General features: G+C 41.8%; 1 protein-coding gene across 4 annotated transcripts in view; it reads left to right on the plus strand.

Moving 5' to 3' along the window:
• Positions 1 to 4,406: 4,406 nt before the first annotated feature.
• The window catches only part of LOC111647728 (septin-7-like), a 56,488-nt gene continuing 34,273 nt past the window's right edge, over positions 4,407 to 26,621 (plus strand). The window contains exons 1-2 of one of the 4 annotated variants that reach the window (XM_023397374.2): positions 4,407 to 4,696; positions 10,360 to 10,459. In XM_023397374.2, coding sequence (XP_023253142.1) covers positions 4,658 to 4,696; positions 10,360 to 10,459 — 139 coding nt within the window. In that variant the 5' untranslated portion in view covers positions 4,407 to 4,657. Of the gene's footprint in view, positions 4,697 to 9,672; positions 9,792 to 10,359; positions 10,460 to 26,621 lie in introns of those variants that run through there. The other 3 variants (XM_023397375.2, XM_087171505.1, XM_023397376.2) reach the window with 3 other exon arrangements.

Here is a 26,621-nt window from a genome sequence, read left to right on the forward strand (position 1 = left end):
AGGTGGGAACCTCCTTTCACCAGTGTTTCGTCTAGTTGGTCCCACAACACCTCCAGGAGGCTAGACAGTGATCACTGGCGTCCCAGAGTCACTCCCCTAATGCCAGCCATCACTGCTCCTCACACCACCATTTTCTTTATCTTGCCTATGCTACCACAAACAACACCATCATCAACTCTGACAAAACACACTAGCAGATTCAGCAAACAAACTCCCCTGAACAGTTGGAGAAAGTGGCGGCCATTTTGAAGGAGGCAGAGTCAGGAGAGAAGCCTTTTTGAGCTAAACTCTCCCCCGCCGGATTAGGCTGTACTCTCTCATGAACATACAAGTAAATAGCACTGCCCATCTCCTACCTTTAGTCTGCCCTCCTCTTGTGCGTCGTACCTTAACCTCCCAGGGTCAAAAGACGTCAAGTCCTACGTAAGAGAATGGGGGGTCCATATGCAAATGCTCAGTTGGTAAGTCGGCCATCTGCTGATGTTGGTGTCTGGATGCTTTGGGAATGGTCTAGGGACCTTACCAGGCTTATCAATTCTTCCAGCTTATCAGGAGTGCTGGCTGCTGCTGCACCCTGCTGGTCAGCCGAAGTACCTGGTTCACCATCATCTCGCTCCACCAGTTGTCCCCCTTCCTTTTTCTCTGGTCATAGTTTCTCCTCAGTGTGTTGTCCAACCTTTTCTTCTGACACCACTTGTTAGCAGGCTCGAGCGACCGAGGCAACCAATTAGGAGACCATGAAGCAGGGATGACTTACATCAAGTGGTTTCTTTTATTTTTTTAAAGCACCATGCTCACAAGCACTGACAACCACCATACACAGACTGACTGGCTTATATACCCAACTCCCTCTAATTACTGACTGGCCTGTATCATAAGCACAGTATTATTACTATTATTATTATTATTATGGAACGTGCAGTCTCAGCCCTGCAGGGGCTTCATAGAGATAATGAATGGACCATGTGCCCTTATAAAAAACTATAATATACTATAAATAAGGGGCATTTAGTTTAAGAAATGATTAGACTGCTCAAGAAACAAAAATATTATATTTATATATTTTCTCTCTTGCTCTTTGTCTGTAACCTCTAGCATACTGTCCTTATGTTATATATTTGTGTAGTGTATGTGTGTCTTTTTTTCACCTTTTGTAATTAAAAATGTGAATTGTCAGAGGCCTGCTCCTTGTACACTCACTCACACTTACAGCAATATAAATGGATATAAATGGCAGACAGTACACCATTCCACACAAGTTGTTGACACATGCACTAAATGTAACCACCAGAAGGTGTCTCTGTTTCATTGTATGTGGGAGTGTCCACAGATAATCAGCTTTTAGTCATATTATTGGTAGATAGGTGCCTCTTAATCCTAAACTGTGTATTCTGAATATTTACCCAGATGATTTGTGACTTCAAACAATGTAAGGTCCCTGCTCAAAATTTGTTTTCTGGAAGTTAAACAGGGCATTGCCTGCTCATGGAAGAAATAAAGTACCTGTGGAATTTCTCAGAAGCTGAACTGAATGATTTTTTAACAAACTTTTGGAAAATTTGGAACGATTTTTGCAATTTCCTGGAACATAATGACATTTTTTTCATTGTTATTATTATTATTATTATTATTATTATTATCTGTTCATCACAATGCTCTGCACTGGAATTGTTTAATTTGTCTACGTTATTTATTTTATTTTATGGCTCTTCCCTGATTGTGCCACTGTTCCACTACAGTTAAGCTTTTAACATTATTCTGTCAGTGCCACCTGTAACTGCTTTCACAGTTACATAGTCTCACTTATAAATTCTTTTTTTAAAAAGTGCCTCAAAAATAATAATTGGTTTGTATGACCAGAAATACAGAGCATAGGACACAATTGTTTTACTGTGGTCAAATCTTGCTGATATTGTACATATTGTAAACATCACCCCATACTGTGGTACATGTATATTTAAATGTTTGGAATAAACATAAACAATATCAGTATGTTATACAGTACATGTGTATTTTTTATTACATATAGTATATTTTTTAATATATGATAAATGTATCCAATTTGTGTTCTTTACCTACAGTCACAGTTGAACTACAGCACAAGAGCAGTGTAGATATAACACAGCTTAAAAGCAACTGTGTGTTCTTTTGGTAACTTAGGAATTTGGGAATTTTGCTGGAATGCTTTTTTTGCTGCTAGAGTGTGCAACTGGACCATTCAGTGTCACATCCAAACCAAGACCTGATCACAGGTGCCTACAAATGAAACCAGAAAAGTTCCTTTCAAAAATGCCAATGATAAGACACATGATGCAATTGATGTCGTGTCCAGTGAGAACATGTTGGTACATTCAAGAGGTGGAAGTAAATTAACTGAAATAATTATTTCATGAGCTTCCAGTCTTACAGACATACTGTTTTTTATTCCAGCTATCTAATCACATTGATTTATTTGATATAATTTATACTAAAAAGCGGAAGCACTTTAAGATTGCACTCTGATGTTGATCAATTAATAGACGAAAGGATCACCCAATGACACACTGAATGACAGCCCCCACATTTGCATAATGAAAGATAAAAATGCAGAAATGTAAAAGGAAAATAGAGAAATAAATGAGTTTGCTGGAAATAAATAGCAGAAAAGAAAAAAGGGAAATAATGACTGGATAGATAAATAAATAATGAACAAGTAAATAAATAAGTCAAATGAAGATTTAAATGGGGAAGAAAATAAATAGGAAGTTAATACAAAGATAAATAAATACAGAAGCAATAAAAACACATATATCAGTTTAGGTAACATTTTATTACTTAATTATTTGGCTGTACTTGTTTTTGTTTCATTATTTTTGTTGCATTTAATGGTATGTTAATTTATTTATCTAGTTATTTATTTATTTATTTTTGATTTTGGCAGTCTCAGTCCTCCATAACTTTTACATCTTATAACATTTGCCACGAAACAAACAGCACTGTTTGTGTTCTAGCAATAAATCAAGGATTATCCAGAAGGATGATATTATTGCGCCATTATTATGCAATAAATTATTCCTCTCTTTATTTTGTGGCTGTTAAAGCAATTACATCACGGTCTCACTTACCCCTGGGTACGGCTTTGTAAACGGTATGTCGGTTGTTGATATCTGTTCAGTACCACTATTCACAACAGTCTTTGAAGGCAGCACGTTTTCGCCTCCAGGCCCAGGCACATAAAGGCCTCACACCCACGATTCGGAGGGCCGGTCACATTCCTGTTTGACCAATAGGAAGGCGGATCCAGGTTCCCTAGAGGTGCACCAAGCTGGCCAAACACAGCCTGTAGCATACCGGAAGTTAGGTGTGTTTACTTTCAATATAAAAGCCTTAATCCTGCCCTATTTGCTATCACTTCTCATTGTGCTTTGCCATAAGTTAGTTTCTTTGATTGCTCTGAAGTGATCTGAGCAGGCAGGCAGCCGGCCATCATGTTAGATATTGATATTTGGTTGAATGTAGGTTGTGATGTTGTGTGACCGAAATTCAATGTCAGGACAACATCTAACTTTGTGGAATACTGATGACAGCTGACGATGATATTGTTTTGGCTTTAAGTTGTGTTGTAACCAAAATCCAACCAAAACTTAAAGTCTGTCTGACATCTTTGTGAGGTCACCCTGACATTCAGATTTGGCTCTCTGCCAATGTCTTGCTGAATTGTCCCTACCAATAATTTACCCATCTCGAACAACCTTGCAATATCTATGCAGTAACTATGAGCTGCTGTTTTCTGTTAAAATGTTGTTTATTATGTCAAAGAGAGAAAGAGTGGGATGTATGATCTGGCAAACCTTAACTTCAAACTGCATTACACATTGTTGACCAGCTGCAGCCCAGCAGTAGCAGTAGTGAAGTTGGTGAGTCTGAAATGGTAATTATTTATAGTTTAACGGTTTCAAACGTCAGAATTGAAAATGTAAATTTCAGTGGTTAAGTGTTTGCTCATTTGTGAGGCAGTGAGGTGAGCTACAGGCTCTCAGGTGAGCTCTGATGTCACAGACACATGGACAGGTGAGCTGCAGGTTCTCAGGTGAGCTCTGATGTCCTAGGGAAAGATCTTGTGATAAGTTCAAGAGCTTAATGAAAAAGGATACATGAATAAGTTTTTTTGATATAATTCAAAAATGAAGTCATGAAACTCTTGAGTTGTGTTTCCCAAAGCAACAAAATGAAAAGACAGAATTTAAATATTGCAGTGTTTTGTATATTTTTTTTTGTAACGTTGTCTTAAAAATCTATCACCTCAAGATTTCTATTAATTAATAAAAGAATTGAAATTGAATTGATGCGGTGCATTTCGTCTTATTCTGAAATCCTCTACCGGATGTAAAGTTGTATAAATCGTGTTTGTTCACCTCGAAAGGAAAACAGTCGGAGCATTTTTCGTCACTGTGCTACATCTGGTAGTAGTATCCTCAGCGGCCATATGTAATTTAACCTCATTCATTCATCTTCAGACGCGTTTTGCTTCTCTTTGTTCACAATAAACTCCGGGGTTTTTTTTTTTACGGCGAGGAGCTGCGTGTTTCTCTCCGCTCAGCCGTTCTCCAGGACGTTTCTCAGTTTATGCCGTGGTGACTGTCCGTCGCAGGCTGGGTGGTGACAGCAGCATAGTACAATGATCGAGCGACCAGAGACTGCGGTTCCCAGCATCGCTGTAAGTCCGTTTTTTCTGCGAAATAAGACTGACTGTGCAAGTGTTGACATCACTGTTGTTTTCAATGCGCTGCTAATTGAAAACCGTATTTAACCGTGCCCGTGTGTTGTAGTCCCTGCTGGTTTCATGTGTGGAGAGAACTGCACACCAAACTCCTTTAACAGTCTGCTAGTTTAAGAATATTTTGTTTGTCTACAAAGACATATTCTTGAATAAGATATCACTCAGACCGTCTGGCAAACTGATATACGGTACTGATCATTTCGGCACTATTCAATGTCTTTCAGTGATTGAAATACAGCAGATACCATCATTTTAAAGATGTATCACGCCTCCCTTCTCTGTAGCCTCATTCTGATCAAATACGGTTGAGGGTGGGGGGCGAAGCTATAACACAATGTACATTTTGTTGCAATAGATTACGTGTGGCGGATACTGTGTTTATACGTAAATTACGAAGAGATAACGCTATAATGTAGTCTTTTAGATGGCAGGCTGGCTTGAGGGTTCCCTGAACGTTACACAGAACAGCATTTTTACCAGGGGTACGTGGTCTGGTCTCAATTATGGCTCATTGTAGTTGGGGGGGAAAAAACGATGGGCTGTGATACATTCTTGTTCAGCAATGTTTTCATACCGACCATGTTTGACAATGTAACTAGTGAAAGAATATATATGAACAAAAAAAGATTCAGCCCAGATGACATGTGTTCTGCTGTGTCAAAGTCCCATAAGAAATCTCGCGATTTAGATCACCAGTTAAATCAATTCGGAAAAAAAACAGGGAATTAAATGAAGTAAAACATTGCTTGACTTCACTTTTACTGCATTTGATAGATGACAACAGTGACTGGGCCTCACAGACTGGCTGGTTTTGTTTAAGGCTTTTTACATTGTCACTTACTTTTAGCACTGACAGCTTAGACTGGGTTTGTACTGTATCTGTTTGCTACAGTCTGAGGTGATTTGCATGGCATTAGGCTGCACCCAGGGGTGGATGAGCACAGTGTGCTCAGATGGAGAGATAGTGAAGACACAGTGGGCACAATGTGCTCAGCTGCTAAAAATAACAAAAGGAAGAATTACACAAGCACCATTTTCAAACAATTCATGTCCCCTTTCTGCAGCTTGAAGTGATGCGGCATTTATTACACAATTAATATCGGATATGTAACAAATGAAGGTTTAAAAACAGCTGATGGAAGCGATGACAGGGCCCCAGCTGCTGAATAGGGTGGTGGACTTGGCAATATAGATGATGTCAGTGAACCAGGCAGCTACTATCACCACTGTGTGGACGGGGGGGAGGGGTTACCATGAATGGTATGGACTGACCAGCCTTCCTTTCTCTCACTTCCCATTACTTCCCTCTTTTAAGTCCGCTGCCTGTTTTTCTCTCCATTACTCACTTTCTCGTGGAAAAAAAGAGTTATTCATTAAACATTTCATAAATAGCATAGGAATAGCATGATGGATACAAGTGTTGTATTGCTTGTTGTATGCACTGTTGTTTGCTGCAGACAGGGCCAAAAATATCCAAAATTTAATATCTCAAATATACAATATTATTGAATATCAGCCTGCCGACACAAGATCTCTGTAGATAAATGGGTTTCTTCATTCATGCCGTCATCAACATGCATACAGTATGTTGATGTATTCACACTCACACACTGTTTTACTCATGTAGCACACTATATAATCCAGAGACTCCCACCTACACACACACACACACACACACACACACACACACACACACACAGAAAACTTGTATGTGGGTGGATCAAACATGGAAATGGTGGAAAGTGCTTCAGGCTTGCTGGGAGAAGTTCTGCCTGCTGTCGAGCTGCTTGCATCACAGAGTATTGACGAGGCCAATAGATTGTTTCCTTCTCTATTCCCGCAGCCTGCGTGTCCATAACGTCCACTGGTGATGTTGTTGTGTAACCCACAGTTTTCTGAATGTCATACTGAACAGTGGGAAATGAGGAACATATGGTAGAATGTAGAGTTAGGCTTGTCATTGACATTTACTCAGTATCAATATTGGTGAGACGGTTGGTCAGATACGATCTTCCAACTCCGGTGTGACAGAAGTCCCTCATTGATTACAATTGGGTTTTTTTCACTGTGATGCTGCCTTTGTGCAGTATCAGACTACGGTCATGTCAATAAAGCTTCTTTGAATTTGAATTTGATTCCAGCTACAGACACCCAGTCCTGACATCCTCACATAATGTTTTATTGTCCTTCAACAATGATATTTAATTGTCCAATGGTAGGAGTGTGTAGTAATGTAAGGAGTTCTCCTAAAGCAGTGTGTGTGTGTGAACCTGGAAGACACAGAATACTAGTAACTTTGGCAACCTCCAACTCGTCCAGGAGCAGTTTCACCAAGCTGTGTCAGACTGCTCTGTAGTGTTGGTCCAGTCTTCATGTTGCTCACAGATCAGCCTGATGTTTGTCAGACTGTTTCACTAAAATAAAGACTGACTCATTTTAAGATAAAAACATTAGACAGTCCCAGGCTAACTCAGGTCTAAGACCAATGTTACCATGGTAACATGGTAATCAGTGACACCTGCGCTGACCAGTAGCACCCAACAACAAGAAACAGGACAACATGGCTCATAATTGGTGGCTTGCGGACATTATTATGGAGAGAGCAGTGATTTTTTTTTTTTCCCCAAATCAGATTATTCTTTTTATTGTTACACACTTCATACACTCTTGTAACTGCTGAATTCTTCCAAAAGACAAATATTTTCTGCTGGGGTAAACAGAGCTGAGTGGTTACATGTGGCTTGATCAGGTTTTATAATGAAAAAAGTCTTAATTTACCCAGAATTCATTGTACTGCAGTCCGGCTTAAGATAGTCAAGAACCAGACTGCTTCGTGCACCAGATGAATTTAGACTCGGTCTATCAGAAGTCTGGCTATTTGTTATATCTAAGACATAATCAAAGACTGTCTTTGTGAAACCAGCACCAGATCATTTGTATGCATGTCCAGTTTCAAAAATAAGCATTGTTTTTATGTTGCTAGGAAACAGCTTCCATGCTGTTTTGTGTTTATAACTGTGAAAGATGATTCAGTGCTGATACACACACTTGCAAAAGACAGCATGGCCGAAAGTATGTAGACACCTAAACATTACAGCCCAGCTTTATGTGGCTGCTGAAGATCACATGCTGAAACCAGGGGCATCGATCAGAGATTCAACATCCTCCACTCTCCTGTTGCAGTCGTTGTGCACACTTGTTGTACATGTTGCAGCATTAATAGATGCTTTCATTGGAACAAAAGACCAAAAGTATGTAAACTGGGGCATCCACATGCTTTTGTGTACTTTCTCCCAACATCTTTGTGCACTTGACTTTATTGAATTCATGAAGCAAATAAGTCAGACTTCTTCAATAACCAAGAAAATGTATGTTCTTCTGATTCAGTGACGTTAATGTTCGTTTATAATGTGAAGCTTTCATGTGTTTTTACACGACTTTAAAAAGATTCAAGAGCAGAAGAATTGAGTTGTTAAATGAAATGACATGTTGCAGTGTTGCAGTGCACATGAGCTTGATGTTTTCCCTAAGTATGGATTTAGACTGAAATTGGGTCAATGGCCTGTTTCCTGTGATAAATGTATGTTTATGAATCTGGTCTCCCTCAGTGAGACCGGTTTCCTTTAAAGGTGGGTCGGAAACATTCAAGAGTCCCACACAATTAACTTACAGTGGATAACTTCCCCCTTCTAGTGACTTCACATTCTTGACACACACACACACACACGTTTTTTTGGGAGAAAGTGAATGCAGGCGAGAGAAGAAGAGTTTATATTAACTTTTTAACAGATTTTTGATTTAAAAGTTTTTTCACCATGAAATGAAACCCAGATAATAGTACAGTCTGAGTCAGTGCTGTAACTACTATTTGCCTTTCTGGTGGACCATGCTTGAACATATTTGAAAATGCTGCTATTTACAGTTTTGTTCTTCCAGCCAGTGTTTTTGATCACATATAAAAGATAATCATAAAAACACTTTAGTTTGCACTTGAAATGGCAGTGACGTCTCTTTTTGAGATCTTGAGGTTTTTTGAAAACAATGATGAAAGATTGCCATGTGATAAACACTCACGAGCCTTGCTGGAACTGTTCCGTCTCCTCCCACTGTCTGATTTCTGTTTCTTCAGTCCAGTCCATCAGACTTTACATCAGGATTTACCCAGAGAAGTTGGTCCTTAACTCCATGCAGAGCAGACTCTGTTGGGTAAACCGTGCGTCTTAACTGGTGACCATCAAACTAACCTCAGCGTGTTGTCCGACCCTGAGTCAGTGATTCTTTTCATTTTCACTTAATCTGCCTATTACTTTTTTTATTCATTGAAAAATGACCTAGTCTCAAAAAAAACTTTCCACTGTCTTCAGATGTCACTTAGTTCAACCAAAAGTCCAAAACCCAAAGAAATTCAGTGTATAGATAAATACAGTATTACAAAGAAAAGCAGCAAATCCTCACTTTTAAAAAGCTGGAATCAGTGACAGTCAGATTATTTATTGATTCAGAGTTTTTTAACTTGTGGAGCAGCTATCTGATTAATAGACTTCATTCTTTCAACTTTAGACTTTTTATAATTCCAATTTATATCTCATCACAACCTTCTCTGGTTCTTTGTTCGCTCATGGAGGAGCTCAGTCTGTGTCCTTGTGCGTGATTTTGAATCAGTCTTCATTTCAGCTGTAGGTAGTTTTGTACCTCTTCTATCAGCACAGCGTGGCAGCTTTCCATCCATGCCATGCATTACCGAGCATGAGAGGCCCGCAATCAATTGTGTTTGCGTCATGTAGCGTGCAGGACAACGCGCAGTGACTGGAGGGGAGGGGAGGGGACGGGAGGGGCAGGGGTAGTTATCTGACAGCAGGCTGGGAGATCGAGAGAGGGGCAGAGGGAGGAGATGGGGCAGGGAGAGGAAGTGATGAAGAGATACCACAGTGGTAAAGAGAGCGAGCAGCTGGAGTAAAGCCTGGCTGTGGTCTGGACTGAGATTCACCACGACCGGTCCTACATGAGGGACATGATGGATATGATTCAACACGTAGGGAGATTTGATCTGTTTGTTTGTGTCACCTCGTCTTCATCCACTCAGCTTTAAGTGTCTGAATTTGTGCTTTGAGGAATAGATTCGCTTCATTCATTGGCTTCCATAACTGTTCTGTTTTAGTTAACTTGTTTAAATGGACTTTGGCAGTGTTGACTCCACTTCCTATTCCCATGCTCCTCGGGGGAAGCCTGTTATTTCTTTCTGTGAGTCGGCCCTCACCTCTCTTCCCTCTCAAAACAGCCCTATTCCCCTCTTGTATTTATCCCAGCTGAACTTCACTTCAAAGGGGCTTTGTCGCTGCAGGACACAGAAATGCTAATTGCAGGTTCACAGAAAACAAGATTTTTGTCACTTTTTCTGCACATTATGTGTTTTGTGTGTGTACTGACATTTTTTCTGCTGTGTATTTGTTTACACACACATCATCATCTCATGCTGTTACAGGCTGATATTCTGAGTTAAAAGATTTCATCTTTTTAGAGCTTGTATTCATGCTTTGTGACTTCTGCATTAACAGAGTTTGTGTGCGTGGGTGTGTGTGTGTGTGTGTGTTTCCCTCCAGCAGCGGAACCTGGAGGGCTATGTGGGCTTCGCCAATCTTCCCAACCAGGTGTATCGGAAGTCGGTCAAAAGAGGTTTTGAGTTCACATTAATGGTTGTAGGTAAGTTGGAAAATCTACATGTGTGTGTGTGTGTGTGTGTGTGTGTGTGTGTGTGTGTGTGTGTGTGTGTGTGTGTGTGTGTGTGTGCGCTTCTAAGCCACTCCTATGTATGCACACCTGTCTATCTGCGTCCGCTCGTCAATGTGTGTTTTCATTCTCGTGTGTGTGTGTGAGGGTCACCAGCGCAGGTTGAAAGGCGGTGAAAGCATGTGTGGCATCCAGTGCACTCAACTGCTCCGGATGATGAGCTGACAGTTTAAAAAGCAGTTTCTGCAGAGCCGTGTCGCCCTCTGTGGCTTTTACAATATCTACAGAGTTGCTCAGTGACTGAGAATGTGTGCATGTGAAAATATTTCTTGTGAGAGCTGGATTCCCGCAGTTTCCCAGGGGAGTTTTCTCTCTGTATCCCCAGGATGCACAATGACCTCTGTGTGTTTTGGATGATTTGATTTGGAAAGTGAGCTGTAGGACGTTGCGTCAAGTATGAATGAACTCGGATGCAAAATGTGGCTAACAGCATTACAGAGGGAGGGAAGTGGACAGAGGAGTGGAGGAAGCTTTGGTTTGGCTGTCTGCATGGACACACACACACACACACACACACACACACACACACACACACACACACACACACACAAACTAGTTTAGACATTAGATCAGTGTTGTAATGACATATTGCACCATTCTCTGGGGCCTGTAATGAGTAGATATGTCTTGGGATCTATTCAGCCGTCACACATTTGTATGGCTTCTTTACACTTCCTGTGCACACTAAGTGTAGGCTGGGTGTGCACTGGTCACTTGTACTAGATACAAAAACTTAAATGTTAGATTGAGACTTTAACGTTCCGTTTGATTGTGACGTGTCCGTATTGCACTTCTGTGATTCAGGATTTCCCCATACATAGACTTTACTTTGGCGGGCCACCCAGGTATATGAAGACAGGAGGACAGCTGAGGGAAAGGCAGAAGCAACATCGGGGAGTTAAAAGTTCACTATGCATTGTTTGCTTTTCCTGCTCCTTGCAAAGACAGTCAGGCCTTAAAGGATAGGTTCACAATTTTTATGGTGCCCATATATGAACATTGCAACAGGCTTGTTGTAATTACACCTCATGTTCCTACTGGCCATTAAGAGATCCATTCCCAAATCAGTTTCAGTGTTAGTGATGGGGGAAAAAAATTCATAGTCTTTTTGTAAAAATGCGTTTCCAAAGTTTAGCTGGAGTTAAAGACCCTCCGATGAAAATCCAGTGTTTTACCTCGTTAACATCCATATGATGTTTTTATATAGCACAAGACATATGATGAGTGAAACAATCATCAACACCATGACTGAGTGTTTCCACCTTGAACTGCAGTGAACCAATGACAGTCTCATAAAAACAGATTCAGGGTTTTATACGTCACAAACCTAAGGAACCAATCCTGTCAACTTGTGGGGCGGGGCTAAATAAACCTGAAACCTTGTCAGTACAGAGAGCTTCATACCCAGTTTCTATGTGTGAAAACCCTGTTCAACTAAATATGAATCAGGATTTTTACAGAGTTTAAAACATGTGTAGAGGAACTTTAAATCTCATTTTCTTCCAGTGCATGGACATGAAGTAAAGGGCATTCCACAGGGTTCCATCGTAGGTCCGGGATTGTTTACTATAATTTTTAAAAACATTGGTAGGAACTATTAACGTTCCTCTCCAGACATCGCTCCAGGCATCACTTCTGCAGTCTGATTTAGACAAACCATCTTATCTTCCAGAGTCACACAAGTAAAAGTTACAGTCTTTTATTTTTTTATCTACTTTTTTTTCTCTTTGTCTTAAACTCAGTTCCAGCTATCATTCAAACTGTTATGAAAGATCATAAATCTAACTGTGTATCTTGTGATGACCCCGATCACTTCAATGAAAGGAGACATTAACACAGAGAGGCGTCCAGCCTTTATTATCTCAGCCTGAGGCTTTAGCTTCCTGTTTAGTAAACAGCCACTGTAGAGGAGTAGCAGGAGGGAGACAAAGACCAGCAGAGTGATGGAACTAGAGAAAAACCACAATTAACTAGATCCTGTTTCAAGCCTTCTCACACATAGGCCCCTCTGTCTGTCTCCACAGCACTTGGCTCTCATCCCCACAAACCCCAGCTGTTCCGAATTTCACACATAACGAGTGTGAGGAGCATACCAGTGTGTTCACGACTCAACACAGTGTACGCTTCTAGATGTGGATCAGAGGAAAGGCTCTCAGCTGGAGGTTGTTCATCTCACCTCTGGATGTTTTCTGAAAAGTTCCACTTTTAATAAAAAACAGTTTTCATTTTCTGAATGAAAACTGAGGAAAAATATTTGTTGAAAACGTTTCAGTGTTTCCTGTGGATGGAGAGCTTTGTTGTTTTAGATGGCTCATCTCAAGTAGTGATACCCGAGTGATCAGCTGCTGATCAATATCGGCCGATTTTCTCGGCAGAGAGAAGTGATGTGTAGTTTAGTCCCGCCTCCCATCTTGTTGTTGTGCCGGTGCACGGCAGATATAATGTGCGCCACCTGCAGTGCGTGCCAAAAGTAATCGGCCGTGGATCGGCAGATCCCACTCATAGATGATCGTGTTTTCAGCATCCCTAATCTCGAGTATTTGTTTCATTCATTCTGATCCACTTTGGTTTGTCGCCATTTTATCCTGTCTGGCTGTTGTTGCGCATGATGTGCCTGCAAATGTTTCACAATATAAGACCTGTAAAGAAATGAAGGGTTTCTGTGCACTGAAACACTTGGGGCTTTTTCTTTTGTGAAATGGCGACATGGTGTGGAAACTAGGGACGATGATATCAGCGATCGACGATCATCAGATGAGATTGCCGATTGCTCATGTCTTTGCAAATGTCAAGGCGATGTTTGACTTGTTTTCCCATTAATCTAATAGCTTATTATTTGCAATATTACTACATGCAGACACACACACACACACACACACACACACACAATCTCTCGCTCTCTGATCAGCTGATTGTAATGAAGCTGCTTGTAGTGTGTAGGAGCTGCTCTGTGATTTAAGAGCGGAGGACATGGACAGACAGACAGAACACGTCATTTACTTCAGTTTCTGATCCTGCTGCTTTGTGATGATGAATTTGTTTTAATACAGCCATAAAATGTATTTGTCATCTTACTGTCATCACTCAGGTTATCCATGAAAGAGAGAGAGGGAGAGAGGGGGATGGGGGTGAGCAAAACGGGACACGCTTGCTTTTTTGGTCACTCCTCTTTCTCTCTCACTCACAGTGTAATGTAACGTACCAGAAAACACCAGAAAGTGAATCGGCCATATTCATACATGTGTTTTTACCACGCTGGGATGTGAGGAATTACTCCAAGGCAAGCTAGCTGGACGGAAACCTGCTCGCATTATTCATTAGCTTAGCTTAGCTTTACTAATTTCTTTCTTTTTTCTCTACACTGGGCCCATTACTCCTTCCTGGTATTTTCTTTTTTTAAAAACTCACTGAAGGCGGAAAAGAAGAGGAGCTAGCATGCTTGCTATATGTCAGTTCCGGAAGCTCTGTCACTAACACAGCTTATCCTAAAGATGTTTTTGTACCATTGAATCCTGTCCACAAACCATTGTTCTCTTTCTGGAACCGTTTATACCCCATCAGAGATGGTGAAATAAACACAGACGGTACCACAGCGCTAATAAACTTTGATAGCTTCCTCCATTTTGGACTCTCTTCCTTCAACACTGTGAAGACCTCTTGCTAAAAACAATGTGCAGGTTTACTTTGCCATGCGTTTGAATTAGCCATTTGAAATACTAATGCAACTTGGCCTCAATGTCAAAATGTATAAATAGCAGAGACTAATAAAATGTATGATTTCATCAGGTATGTGAGAAAAAAGGAAATGCCAGAGTTAGTAAGAGAGTGATCCGACCTGAAGCAGCCAGCTGGATCTACCGTGTACAGCGGACTGAAGGCTGACTTCAGCACTGCTTTACTTGGAAGTGCTGTGAAGTGTGATAGCTTGGCTCAACTCAGAGGCCCAGTGTTCTTCCATTGTAGTTCTGGAACAGACAGATGGTGGAATATGAGAGGACTGGGCTGATGCCTGCAGGTAACTCCTTCAAATTCCAACAGCGCAGCGAGAGGAAGTCATCCCTGTGGCAACATCATTCGAATGTGAGAATATACCAAGAACCTCATACAATCCATATAACAAAAGCCCCCCCCACCCCCGCTACCACTATTATTTATATGCAGTAGTTAAATGTAGGTTTCAGCTGCTGTCATAGTGTGAAGTGACTACTTTTAGACCTGTTGCAGGAACCACCACTCTTTTTGTCAAGGCCTCGATGTGAGCGAGCAGTTGGCTGGTAGACGTTGTTGAGCAAGTGTTGTCGTCTCACCTGGAAGAGTCGTTGCAGACATTTGTAGTGAAATGCGTCGGGGTAGATGTACTGCAACAGCACCCTAGTCTTAAACATGCAGTCTGTAACTTCTCTCAATCAAAACAATAACTATAGACGATGTTGGGTGACGTCACTGAATAGTGTGGGATCAGAAACTGGGGTAAATATGAGCTCTGATATGTGTCATGGCGAGACATTTCAGATGAACAGATTGTAATGGTGGCCAGCTGTACTTTTGTTTTTGACTGCAGCATCAGTGTTAGCTGGTTCACTCCTTCACGCCTGCAAAGATTCGATGATGGGCGAGTTCATGTCGATTACATCATCAAGGTGTCTGCAGTTTTTGGAGCCAGCCGCGGCAGAGCTGGAGTCGCTTTATAGAAACTTTACTTTTTTTTGTTTAGTTGTAGATATTTAAAATTTTATGCGTCTGATTTCGCACAAAGGCAGTTTATTCTGTAAACAGAATAAATGGTGTGGAGTCAGTGGTGCTCTTATCAGTCAAACAGGGTTCAGCTGAACTTACAGATAGATCTCATTGGCTGCAGTCTGTGACGGCTGTCGTCGAATATGAATATTACTGATTTAATTATAAGTATCATGAGGATACATAAAGGCTTTGCTTCAAGTGGGAGGGGACGATTGTCAAATGATGACGGGACGTTACCCGTCTTTTCATGGTATTGAAGGTATCGAATTTACCCACACGTGACGAGATTGATAGTCACCCTCTTAGGAAGCAACATAAGATTGACATCCTGTTCAGGGAGGCAGTTGAATGGGTGCTCGTCACGCCCGCTCGCACGTCAGCTTCTTCATTGCGCACAAGCAGGATGTCATTAACTGTCTGAGCAACTTATCTCATGGTGCAAAAGTTCCTTACTCACCTCAAAAGTGACAGTAATCTACCAAAAACACGTAAAAGAACATGAACACTAATCACTGCATCACTGGCAACATGTGAGTGACTCGGAACACGTTTAAGCACAGTTACTCCGGCACATGCTCTGCCTCCGCCCAAGGGAGGACGAGGAACGTCCACTACTGGTCTGCAGTGTGGCCGCAATAACAAATGGAAGATGGCGACAAGTTCAGGCACATAGCAAGAGTCGCGTACGGAAATATTTTGCTTCCAAGGAGGATGATGAGGGGTTGATTATAGACCCGCAAAAGCCCGTTTGTAAACGGCGCCTTCGCACTTTCCAAACCACAGTTGAAATGCTGTGCAATAAAAAGTTTACTGCTTATATTTTAGCAAAGTATTGTTTACTTTAAATAGTTGAAGGCTACATGCCATTGTTCTTTTCTGCTATGTCCATAGTTGTTTCATTTTATTGTATCTATTATTTCCAGATTTCTTTGTCTCAGGGAACTATAGCTGAAAAGCTGTGCAATAAAAAGTGGATTGTTTATATTTTAGCACAGTACTGTTTATTTTAAATTCTTGAAGGCTACATGCTCCTGTTCTTTTTTTATTTTGTTTTTTTTTATTGGTATTTTTCAATAAAGGAGTGAAATTGAGAGTACATGGAATTTATTAGGTTTTTTTTAGTTTTTTTACCGTGGTATTGAAATAGGTATCGAGCATCATGGAATTTCACTGGTAACAGTATCGAATACTAAATGTGTGGTATCGTGACATCCCTAGTCCTGACAGTTAAAATGTCTGACAGAGCAATGAAAACTATTTTGTCTTGTATTTGTTTCCTCTTCCTTTTTGAATTTTGCCTCTCAATCCATGTTTTGAATGTTTTTTTGAGTTTGTAGAGTAACATGGAGGTTAAACCATAAACGCAGACATGATGGTGACAGATCGCCTGTGTGGCGTTTCAGTTTTTCTACTTGGTCATACAGAAGGACGTAGCTGAAACAGGACAGGGTGGTCTGATAGAATTTTATTGAGCAGGATCCGCTCTTGCAGGATGCGAGTGTCTCTGTGACTTCCTGTACAGGCTGTGAAAACTGACCGTCTCCACTGCAGCTTTTTTCCACTGCCCCCTGCCGCCGCCGCCGCCGCCGCCGCCGCCGCCGCCGCCACCGCTGCCACCGCTGCCTGCTCTCATTTGCTTTCCAGGTGACACGCTGTTCATCTGAGCCAAATTATGACCAAACTCTCTATACCCTAAAAAACAGAATATTTCATATCCATCTTCTGTGCTGTGTGTATCCTGAAAGCTAGAACTATAGGTCTAAATATGTGGAATGGAATATTCAAAAGAAGTCTGGTTGCAGAACATGAAAGCATTTTGGGAAATACTTGTTGCCATTGCTGTTACCCAGTGTTAAAAGTTCTTCCAAAATCCCAGAGCCTCATGTTTACAAGTTGATTTAGTCATTTGACCTGCTGCACTACAGTTAATAAAGAGCATCTTGCATTCAATAATGTTCTGTCTGTATCTGACGTTACTTGTTCTTGGCAGAAACCGATTCATGAACAAAGTTCATCTACAACTCGCTGAGAATTAGACAAGAAACGGAAACAAAAACAGCTGGAAGAAATGATGAAAACACACAGATAGCACACAGACATTTATAAAAAGGTAAGATAATTATTAATGATGAATGTCTGCAGTCCACCATCTAAATCTCCCTCTTGATGCTCAAGCTCCATTATCCCATGTCACAGCATTTCCTCTTCAGCTAAATCCAGACACTGGAGTCTGTTCAGTCTGTATCACTGCAGAGCAGAGCGACATAGAAACCGTACACTTAGCTGCATTTTATTAGGAACACCTGTACACCTGCTCATTCATGCAATCATCCAATCAAATAGCAGCAGTGCGGTGTATGAAACCAAGCAGAAGCAGGTCAGGAGATTCAGTTAATGTCAACACGTCCATCAGCCTGTGACCATCGAGCTCTTGGTCACCTCTCTTACTAAGGCTCTTCTCTCCTGATTGCTCAGTTTTACCTGGGGCCAGATACATAAATGATGCATACACACAGAAACCATGCATGCACCATTTCCCGCACATAAGCCTGTCTTTATAAACACAGAGTGTGTCGCCTCACACATTCCTTTGACCATGTGAACACACAGTTTTCCAAAGTGATCCAGGTCACAGTGAAAATACAAAATAAGACGAGAAACGTGATTTAACATAAAATAAAATAAACAACTGCACGGAGCTTTGTTCATTATCATCTTTATAAGTTTACACAGCAAGAACAATTTTACATTTCACAAACAGAAATCGTGTTTGAGCGTCAATGTTTCCTTCAGCATCGTTTAATATCCTGATTATTTATTGTGAGTCGTTCTGTAACTGTTTCACACTATTTGAATATTGACTCATCACAGTGTTGGAGCCTGTGGAGCCTCATTAAGACTCTAGTCCCAATACATGAAGTCCAGAGTGAAACAGGACTTTACATTAGAGTGACTGTACCACAGTAAACTGATGCTGAAACTTCTTCCATATTATTAGTGAAGGAGACCACTGTTCTTGGGAACCTTCAATGCAGCAGAAATGTTTTATATTTGTAAACTTCTGTTTTCACGTCATCTTTGGGCATTGAGTGTAGATTGATGAGGGAAAAATGAATTTGAAAGATTTTAGCATAAAACTGTAACATAACAAAAAGTGCAGGGAGTCTGAGGACTCTCTGAATGCGCTGTAGGTGCTCGTCATGCCCATGTGGAGCTCTGGGCTCACCAAGAAGGAGTTCTGCTTGTTCTGCTGTCAGTCGGTCACTCCCTGAGAAAGAGCGGCACCAGAAACTGCTCTTCTGGTATTTTTCTTCTTTGTAAACCCCTGTCTTTTCTTCCTCCCCTCTGTCCAACAAGTCTTTTCCCTCTCTGTCCGCCTCTCTCTGAGGGGGAAAAAGCTGCTTCCTGTCCCCTTTTGTCCAGCTGGCAGATTGAATAGAAAACTCCTGGAAAGATTAGCCAGATCCAGCGCCAGTGCAGAGGCCTGAACAGAGCTGAGAGTCAGATCCGAGCTGAAGAGCTGGGAGGAGAGGGGAAGCAACGCCTGCTTCACGCTGCTTCTGATGTGTTACAAGGCCAATACTTAACAAGCTTGCTGTCTCTGCGTTCCTAAAGCAAGTCAGGAGAAGAGCGCATCAGAAGCTTTTAATGAGTGTGAGCAGAGCAGAGCTGTGAGTTGTATGTGGGACGCTGCATTAGAACTCATCTGATACAAGGTCTTTCAAAGTTTCACTGCTGATTCAGGCACCAATCAGAGTTTCTCAGGCTGGCTTAACAAAGACTACGACTACAATTGTTGCGTGGTCGCTGTCAAGTGTTGAAATGTCAGTGACCCAAAACTGGCACTGAATGTCAGGTCAGATTCATAATTCACTGGCTGCACGGCATGTGCGACGCGGATGTGGAACATCTTGGTTTTTATTTCGGCGCCCCCGGGTTGGAGCGGACTTGCGGCTGCGTCATATGATCTAGAGATTCGGACTCTTGCCTGTTTTTTCAGGCTTGATGCGTCTCTCAGCAGAAAAAGCCAGAGAGAAGACCTGTCGATGTCATAGTGACATTGTACCAGTAACATCACATAAAACTGACACCTTCCACTATAGCTTCAATGTCTAGGATCAATCTGAAAGTAATACAGACAGGAAAAAAAATACAAGTATATTTTTTAATCATTTAAGCATCTGCATGTGGAGACAGTGACATTTCACTGGTGTTTTCTTTCAAAAATAAATCAGAAATTAATTAATAATGAAGAGAAATCCAACATCCCAGTAATCTGTAATAGTAGGGCAGATAGGCAAACCAAATGTGCTTTTTATGACTAAAGCACGAAAGTTTCAGCATATGATATAAATATATATACATAACCCAAGGTTTTAATTCAGACACGGACGCAAGTTATATCCGACCTCTGTTGACCTTGAAAGGTCATTGACTTCAGCATTGTATTTTCCAAGTCTGTCATATTTGGGTATGACAAGACAAGAGCTCAGAGAATTCATCAATAAAAGCATTTGGCTTAAGACATCTGTATAAAAGTGCACAGGGCAGAGGGGGGTGGGCCAGTTATTAAACAACTTGCAACCAAAAGACATTATATGGCAAGCTAGCACATTAGCGAACGTGCTACTCAGAAGCTAGCATGCTAGTTTGCTCTGGACATTACTCATTACTCCCGGTGGTTCTCAGTACACGATCATGACATGACGGTCCTCTCTGATAAACACCCAGCAGTCCTGAAAGAATAAAAAAGAGTCTTGAGCATAAAACAAGCAGCAAGTTCTCAGCCATGGCGACCGACCACAACCACCCTCAGCTGCCATGCCCTTCTGCTCGCGGCTGAGCGATGGAAGCAACGAGATGGCAGCCGCTGTGAACCACCTTTCTGAGCAGCTCCGTGCAATCTGTGTGTAATGAGACCATAAGGATGATTGATGATTGATGTATACCATTTTATGCATGTGAAAAGTGGCCAAAAAAAAATTTGAAATTTGGTTACCACAGGTCAAATCTGAAATGCTTCCAAATCTGAAAATAAACTTCATGCATTATAGAAACACTGGAGAAGGTTTCATCCTTTAGTCATAAAATACACCTTTCATATACAAGCTCATCTGCTGCACTATAAACTCTATGTAAAGAGATGAGCTGCAGTCGACGTGAACACACACACGTTCTTCTCTGCAGCAGCTGAGCGATAGCAGCCATTACGCACACACAACTCAGGCAGAGTGTTCCCAGTGAAAGAACTACGTTTGACAGAAAAACATTTTGTAACTTTGTTTAATGGACAATTCAATTGTATGTTTATAATAAAACACTGGATTTTAAGTATTAAATAACTAGGCGAAGGTCTCTCTCTCTCTCTCTCTCTCTCTCTCTCTCTCTCTCTCTCTCTCTCTCTCTCTCTCTCTCTCTCTCTGACCAAGGGTAAACAAAAATCATGTGACTGCTTTCTCATGACGAGTTGTAAAACTCTCAACAAACTATTATTGCCACTATCCAATGCACAACAACGCTGGTTGTGTGTGTGTGTGTGTGTGTGTGTGTGCGTGCGCTTTGCCTTTACTAGCTTCTTGAAATTGGGCGGGTTCAGTGGCTCACTTTGGCCTGACAGGTGTCACAAACGACGAGCTTTATGTCTTCTTCACTCACGGTGAAGAACTTGCACGCCAACAGCGGCGCGTTGTGTTTGTGTGGCTGACATGAACCCGTCGTGCATGTCAGTGCAGTATCAAGCACAAAATACATGCTTTGACATCAGTGATTTGTGGTGTCACTGTCGATGTAACATGCTTATGAAGTTAAACTATTCAGAGCCGTGTGATTTTATGCAAACATGTCTGTTTCCTGACGTGTGTTCATTTTTTTCTCATTAAATCTAATCTAGTTGGCATTTAAGGGGCCAATAAGCACAACAGGGCCTCCATTCACCCATTCACTAGTGAAGACCTGTGAATGAAGCAGCCAGTAATGTGCTGGATGAGCTTGACTCTCTTTTACACTCCAGTAGTAGTCTGCCCACTAAGTCACTATCTGTTTATCTGCCAAGCTGATCTGTGTGTGATTGTAGGACTGTTTGCCTGTCTGTCCTGCTGTCTATCCTGTTGTTGTTGCACTCCTCTAAGCTTCTGAGCTGTGTGTGTGTGTGTGTGTGTGTGTGTGTGTGTGTGTGTGTGTGTGTGTGTGTGTGTGTGTGTGTGTCCAGATAAGATGGTCTGACAGGCTTAGGACTGACCGCCTTGCCTACTGACCTTGCAGAAGGGAGTGAGTGAAGGAAGGCTTTGGTGTAGTTAATCCGCTGGCTTAACCAGATGCGTTAATACACACCGAGCACACATTCACTGCTTCAGTATGTTGACCTGTGTGTGTGTGTGTGTGTGTGAAAACTATCTCACTCCTTTCTTCCTTCTACTGAGTCACTCTTACAATATCACCCTGTCACAAATGCTTAGGATGAGGAATTTCGACTTCACCCAGCTACTGTCACTGTTTCTCCACTCAGAGTGATCTGTTACAAAGAAAAGAACAAACTGCGGTTGCTAACACGACAAAGAAGTTGTTGAAGCTCTCAAACACACCAGCCGCAGTCAGTTACTGGCATGTGGTAATTTGGTGGTTGACTATAATTCCTCATTTAGAATTTCACTTCTCATACGCCCATTTCTAGCTCTCCTTATATCGCTGATCAGAGCCGTACTTGACACTTGCCATCTGGTGGTTAAAGGTCAAGGACTGTGGTTTGCAAGTGCATGCAGAACTATGTCATTTTGGGGAAAAGAGTTTTGTTTTCTTCAGTACCAGCTGGAGTAAAGTCTTTCAAATGATACTGCACATCATATAAAGTGTCTTTTTATCTCAGGAATCGGTTGCAATACGCAATATCTTGAAGTGGTGCAGTCAATAGCTGTTAGGAAAATTATCAAATAAACTCAGGAACACCGTCTGAAAATTATAAGAGTAGGATATTTATTCTTGCAGCAAGGGAACAAGTTACACACAAGAGCTTTCAATACAAATGTTCAACGGATGCAAGATTCACACAGAATTTTATACACAGAATACGTGAGAGTGAAATGAGACGAGACATAATAGAGCCTTATCATAGCTAATGTTTTGGTGTAGTGGCCAGGAGGAAGTAGGTGGCCAAGAGATGATTAGATATCCTCACATATGTCTCATTGACTTTTCCCACTCACTCATGGTCAGAGTTCCGAGTTTTTATTTCAAAGGACTCGCAGCACTGTCATCTGCCACATTAAATAATATATTTCTTTATTATATTTGTACAAGGACAACATTTCAAGACCCTATAGACTTGCTGTCAGGTAACGAGGAGTGCTGACGTGTCATTGCAGGAAAGACACAGGTGCAATTAATAAGATTAACACTGGCTGCCTCCCCTCAGGTGTGTCCTCTCCAGGGCCTGGTATCACACGCCCTGGCGTGGTTTACTGGGAGACCTCAATGGGACAGAGCAATTGTTAATGTTTATTACTAACACCTGTGCTTTTCCTGCTGCACAGGAACTTTCTGACCGCCTGAAATCTGATCAAGTATCTGGAATATTTCTTAACTAAAAACTGTGGAGTTCAACCGCAACAAGCAACGCCCCTATCAAGTTGTTACACACAGTTACAATCCAAATGCGGCATCTGCTGATACTGAGTCCGATCAGATGCAACAAATCAACTAACCAATCAAAGTACAGATACGAATCAACCTTCCACTCAGAATAGAGCTACAAATCAACCAATTAAGATTACGGCTAGTTAGATAGTTGGGACTGAGGTGTAACACACCAGCACTGTCTGATGGGGAGTTACTCATCAGGGGGATGGCAGACATCCCAAAGGAGCTCAGAGCAGAACCACTGCTCCTTCGCTTCAAGAGAGCCGCTCACGGTGTCTCATGTCTAACTCCTGAGGTATTCTGGGAAGTCCAAAGTGGAGGTGAACTGAGGACAAATGGACATATGGGCTAACTGCCCTGCAAAGTGGATGGATGGATGGCTGAGCTATTATACTATGTTACATTGCACAGGTGTTGCATTTATTGTGTCCGCACCCTGTATAATGGATAATGGGCCACACACAGCTGTGCTTCATGGCCATAAAAACTTCACTGGCTGGTTATTCCTACAGGCTGCACGCAGTTTTTCTCTCCAACAATGACGAGTTGGTACTTGCGTGCTTTTTTTGCAGGACGATGTTCCCAGGTCACCATGAAGACGACCAAAATTCACATTCATTCATTACATAATTTCAGATTCAGAGCCGCTTAATTCCCCAAGTGATCCTCTCGTATTTCTGCTATTCGATGGTCATCATAGAGAACACCAAAACATGTGCTGAGAAAAGTCATGTGGCTCCAGAAACACAACCTGCTACTCAGAAGCCCCGCTTCCTGGTCTCTGAGCAGGCCATCTAGAACTTTCCAGAATGATGTCACAGATTCGAGTTCAGTATTTTCCAGTCTGATAACCATCCTAGATCTGTTTGTGAGTTGAGTACGCATGAAGCCGTCCTGTTTTTACCTTTGGACACCCTTTGTCATTATTACAAAGACGTCTCATCACCTCTGGGCACAACAGGCTACTCTGTCAGAGTGTATGTGCGTGCTCGGATGGGCTCACGCACATGTGCGTGTTCGTGCGTGCTCGGCCGAGCCACTGCAGGGAAAGTCTCTCGCTCTCCTTTCTCAGCCCCTCTCTGCGCTCTGCTCCCGTTCTCTGCGTCTCTATTTTGAGACACACATGTGTGCTGTGACCCAGCACGTGCCGATTCTGTCAGATTTAGTCTCAGGCGCGCTGGATTGCAGCAGAACACTCGCTCTCTAATTTAGAAAAAACCCGAGGAAAGTGGGTTGTATCCCTCCAAGGCTCCTGTCGCCAGCCCATGCGGACCACCCTGGTCAGACTGGGTGCTGACACAGTTTGGTTTGGATTCCAACTCTCCCATAGACTCTGCTGGACTTGCAGATCCTTATCTTTCCCCAAACACTGACCTTTGCCCCCTGTTTAAGCCAGTTCCATTTAGCCTCAACAATGGAGAATTATCTTTTCCAGCAGTCTGGTGTTCAGTAAACACAACTTCCCTCACATCACCATGTGTGTGTGTGAGTCTCTGCTGTTCTCTCGTTTATGCCTGTATGTTGCCCAGATGTCTCATTTCACACTTTCTGGTTCAGGCCTCGCACGTCTGTTAGCCGTGTGTGTGTGTGTGTGTTTGTATTGGGTGCTAGTAAGCAGGCCTGTCAGGATGTGAAGGGGCCAGCTGCTGCCTCAGGCTGAGAGAGAAGGGGACAGAATGAGAGAGAGAGGGAGGAATGTGAGGAATCCTATGGGAAACCCACTTTGAACATTTTCATGTTTGCTTTCTGTCTGTCACAGTCCAGCTTACTGTAACTCTTTCAACATAATCATGTTCAATATGCACGGCTTTCCATATGTACATTAATCATTAATATCATATGCTACTGCACTGTAAGCATCCGATCAGTATAGCAGTTGCACATAGGGCTGCTCGATAATCTTGATCATTGTGATCAATATTTAGATCACTATTATTTAACATGATTACTCATTGACTTTGGAAACACCACGCATTTATTGAACTTTGAAAAACAAAATCTTTTTAACAGTAGACTTTTTTGAACTTTAAACACATTTCCACAAATGAAAAAACAAATAAAAACAATAAGATTAATAAATTAAATAATAAATAATATCTAAATATATACAATTAATGATATTTAATTAATAAAAATACATTAGAGCGAAAATCAGATCAACTATGTAGTAACATCAGTTTACTTCCACAACCCACCAAAAACTACTAAACATATATTCAGTGTATAATAATAACCAAAATAAATGAGAGCAGATATGTTGTAGCGCAACATACTGAAAACTCCACATCACATATTCAACATTTTGGTCAATTATATTCAACATATTCCGCTCTGTAACTCAGTCCAAGGATAAAACTAAAGGCTGGCCCAACTCAAGATGACGCACTGCAATTGAGTCAAGATGTAACCAGGAAGTGGATTGGGGGGGGGGGTTGTCTGAAGACAAAACCGGGATTGAAAATGAACTGGGACTAATCGCCCAGCCCTAGTCCATCCCAAGAGCGTAATAACCTGTACAGAGCTGAAACAGTAGATTTTACACTATTTTTATTGTAATGATATTTTTCAGGTGGGGCTGTCCCCAGGTCAGGATTGTCAAAGTCGCCTCAGAGCTGCCACACACCATACACCTGTACATACTCATTATTAGCTAAAAGTGTACCATTGAATTTCTTTATTCATAATCTGTCTTCAAAACTGCAGGACACACACAGCTGTTTCTACGCACCTCCTCCTGCTTGTTTTTGTGTGTGTGTGTGTGCTGTAACACAGCCATAAAGTGTATTTCTCATCCTCCTGTGCCTTTGTTCACTCTTAGTTTCAGGTGATCATACACTGATGAGAACAGAATTGTGAAGATTTCAAGATTTCAGATTCCATTTCTGCCAGTAGATCCCTGTAACTCCTACACACTGGTCCTTTAAACAATGAAAAAGTTGAACTGCAAAACTGAAAGCAGGAAGAGAGAAGAGAAATAGGACAAGATGGAGTGTGGTTGGAGTCTGAGTGACACAGAGGCGGGGCTACGGAGAGAGTGAGCGATGGCTCACCGAGCGAGAGAGGAAGAGGAACAGTGGGGGATGAGCTGGAAGGGTCGGCCATCCATCACTGAAGTTGAGGTCATTAGTCTATTTACAGAGAGCTGGCACTGCGCTTCCACTCGTCATGCGGAACCAATATTTAATTAAAGCTGAACAGGGGAGTCTAATTGGGACGGACCTGCCCTCAGGGGGGGTTTAGAAACAACATCTGTCATACTGTGGGCCTCTATCTCACAAACTAACCTGTCACTTTTATCTTAAAGTCCCTCACCTCAGCTGCACAACAACTAATGATGAATGATAAATTGTCATATTTCAGATTGGAGGCTGGTGTGACATTTACTCCATACAAATTTTAAGTGCCATTGGTATCAGCTATTGGCAAGTGTGATGGAAACATATTGGCATTAGCCTTAAAAGCCAATACCATTAGAACCCTGTATAGGTCACATGGGGGGGGGGGGATGATACACAGAGATCACTGCCGTGTTTGTGCCAAAGATTAGTGTGTTTGTTAAACCTGTTTAGTTCAGTGAGAAACGGCAGCGTGCTGTTTGCTGAGGGTCCACTGAGATGTTTGGTCTGCGGGACGTTTAAGTGAGATCTGTCCTGTGTTTGATCGGTACCAAGGACCTGGTGGCTGTGGGTGTTTAGGTTGTTTC

This window comes from Seriola lalandi, unplaced genomic scaffold (assembly GCF_002814215.2).
Source record: "Seriola lalandi dorsalis isolate HSWRI2012SDOR001 ecotype SW California unplaced genomic scaffold, Sedor1 jcf7180002055008, whole genome shotgun sequence".
In the NCBI taxonomy this organism is placed as follows: Eukaryota; Metazoa; Chordata; class Actinopteri; order Carangiformes; family Carangidae; genus Seriola; species Seriola lalandi.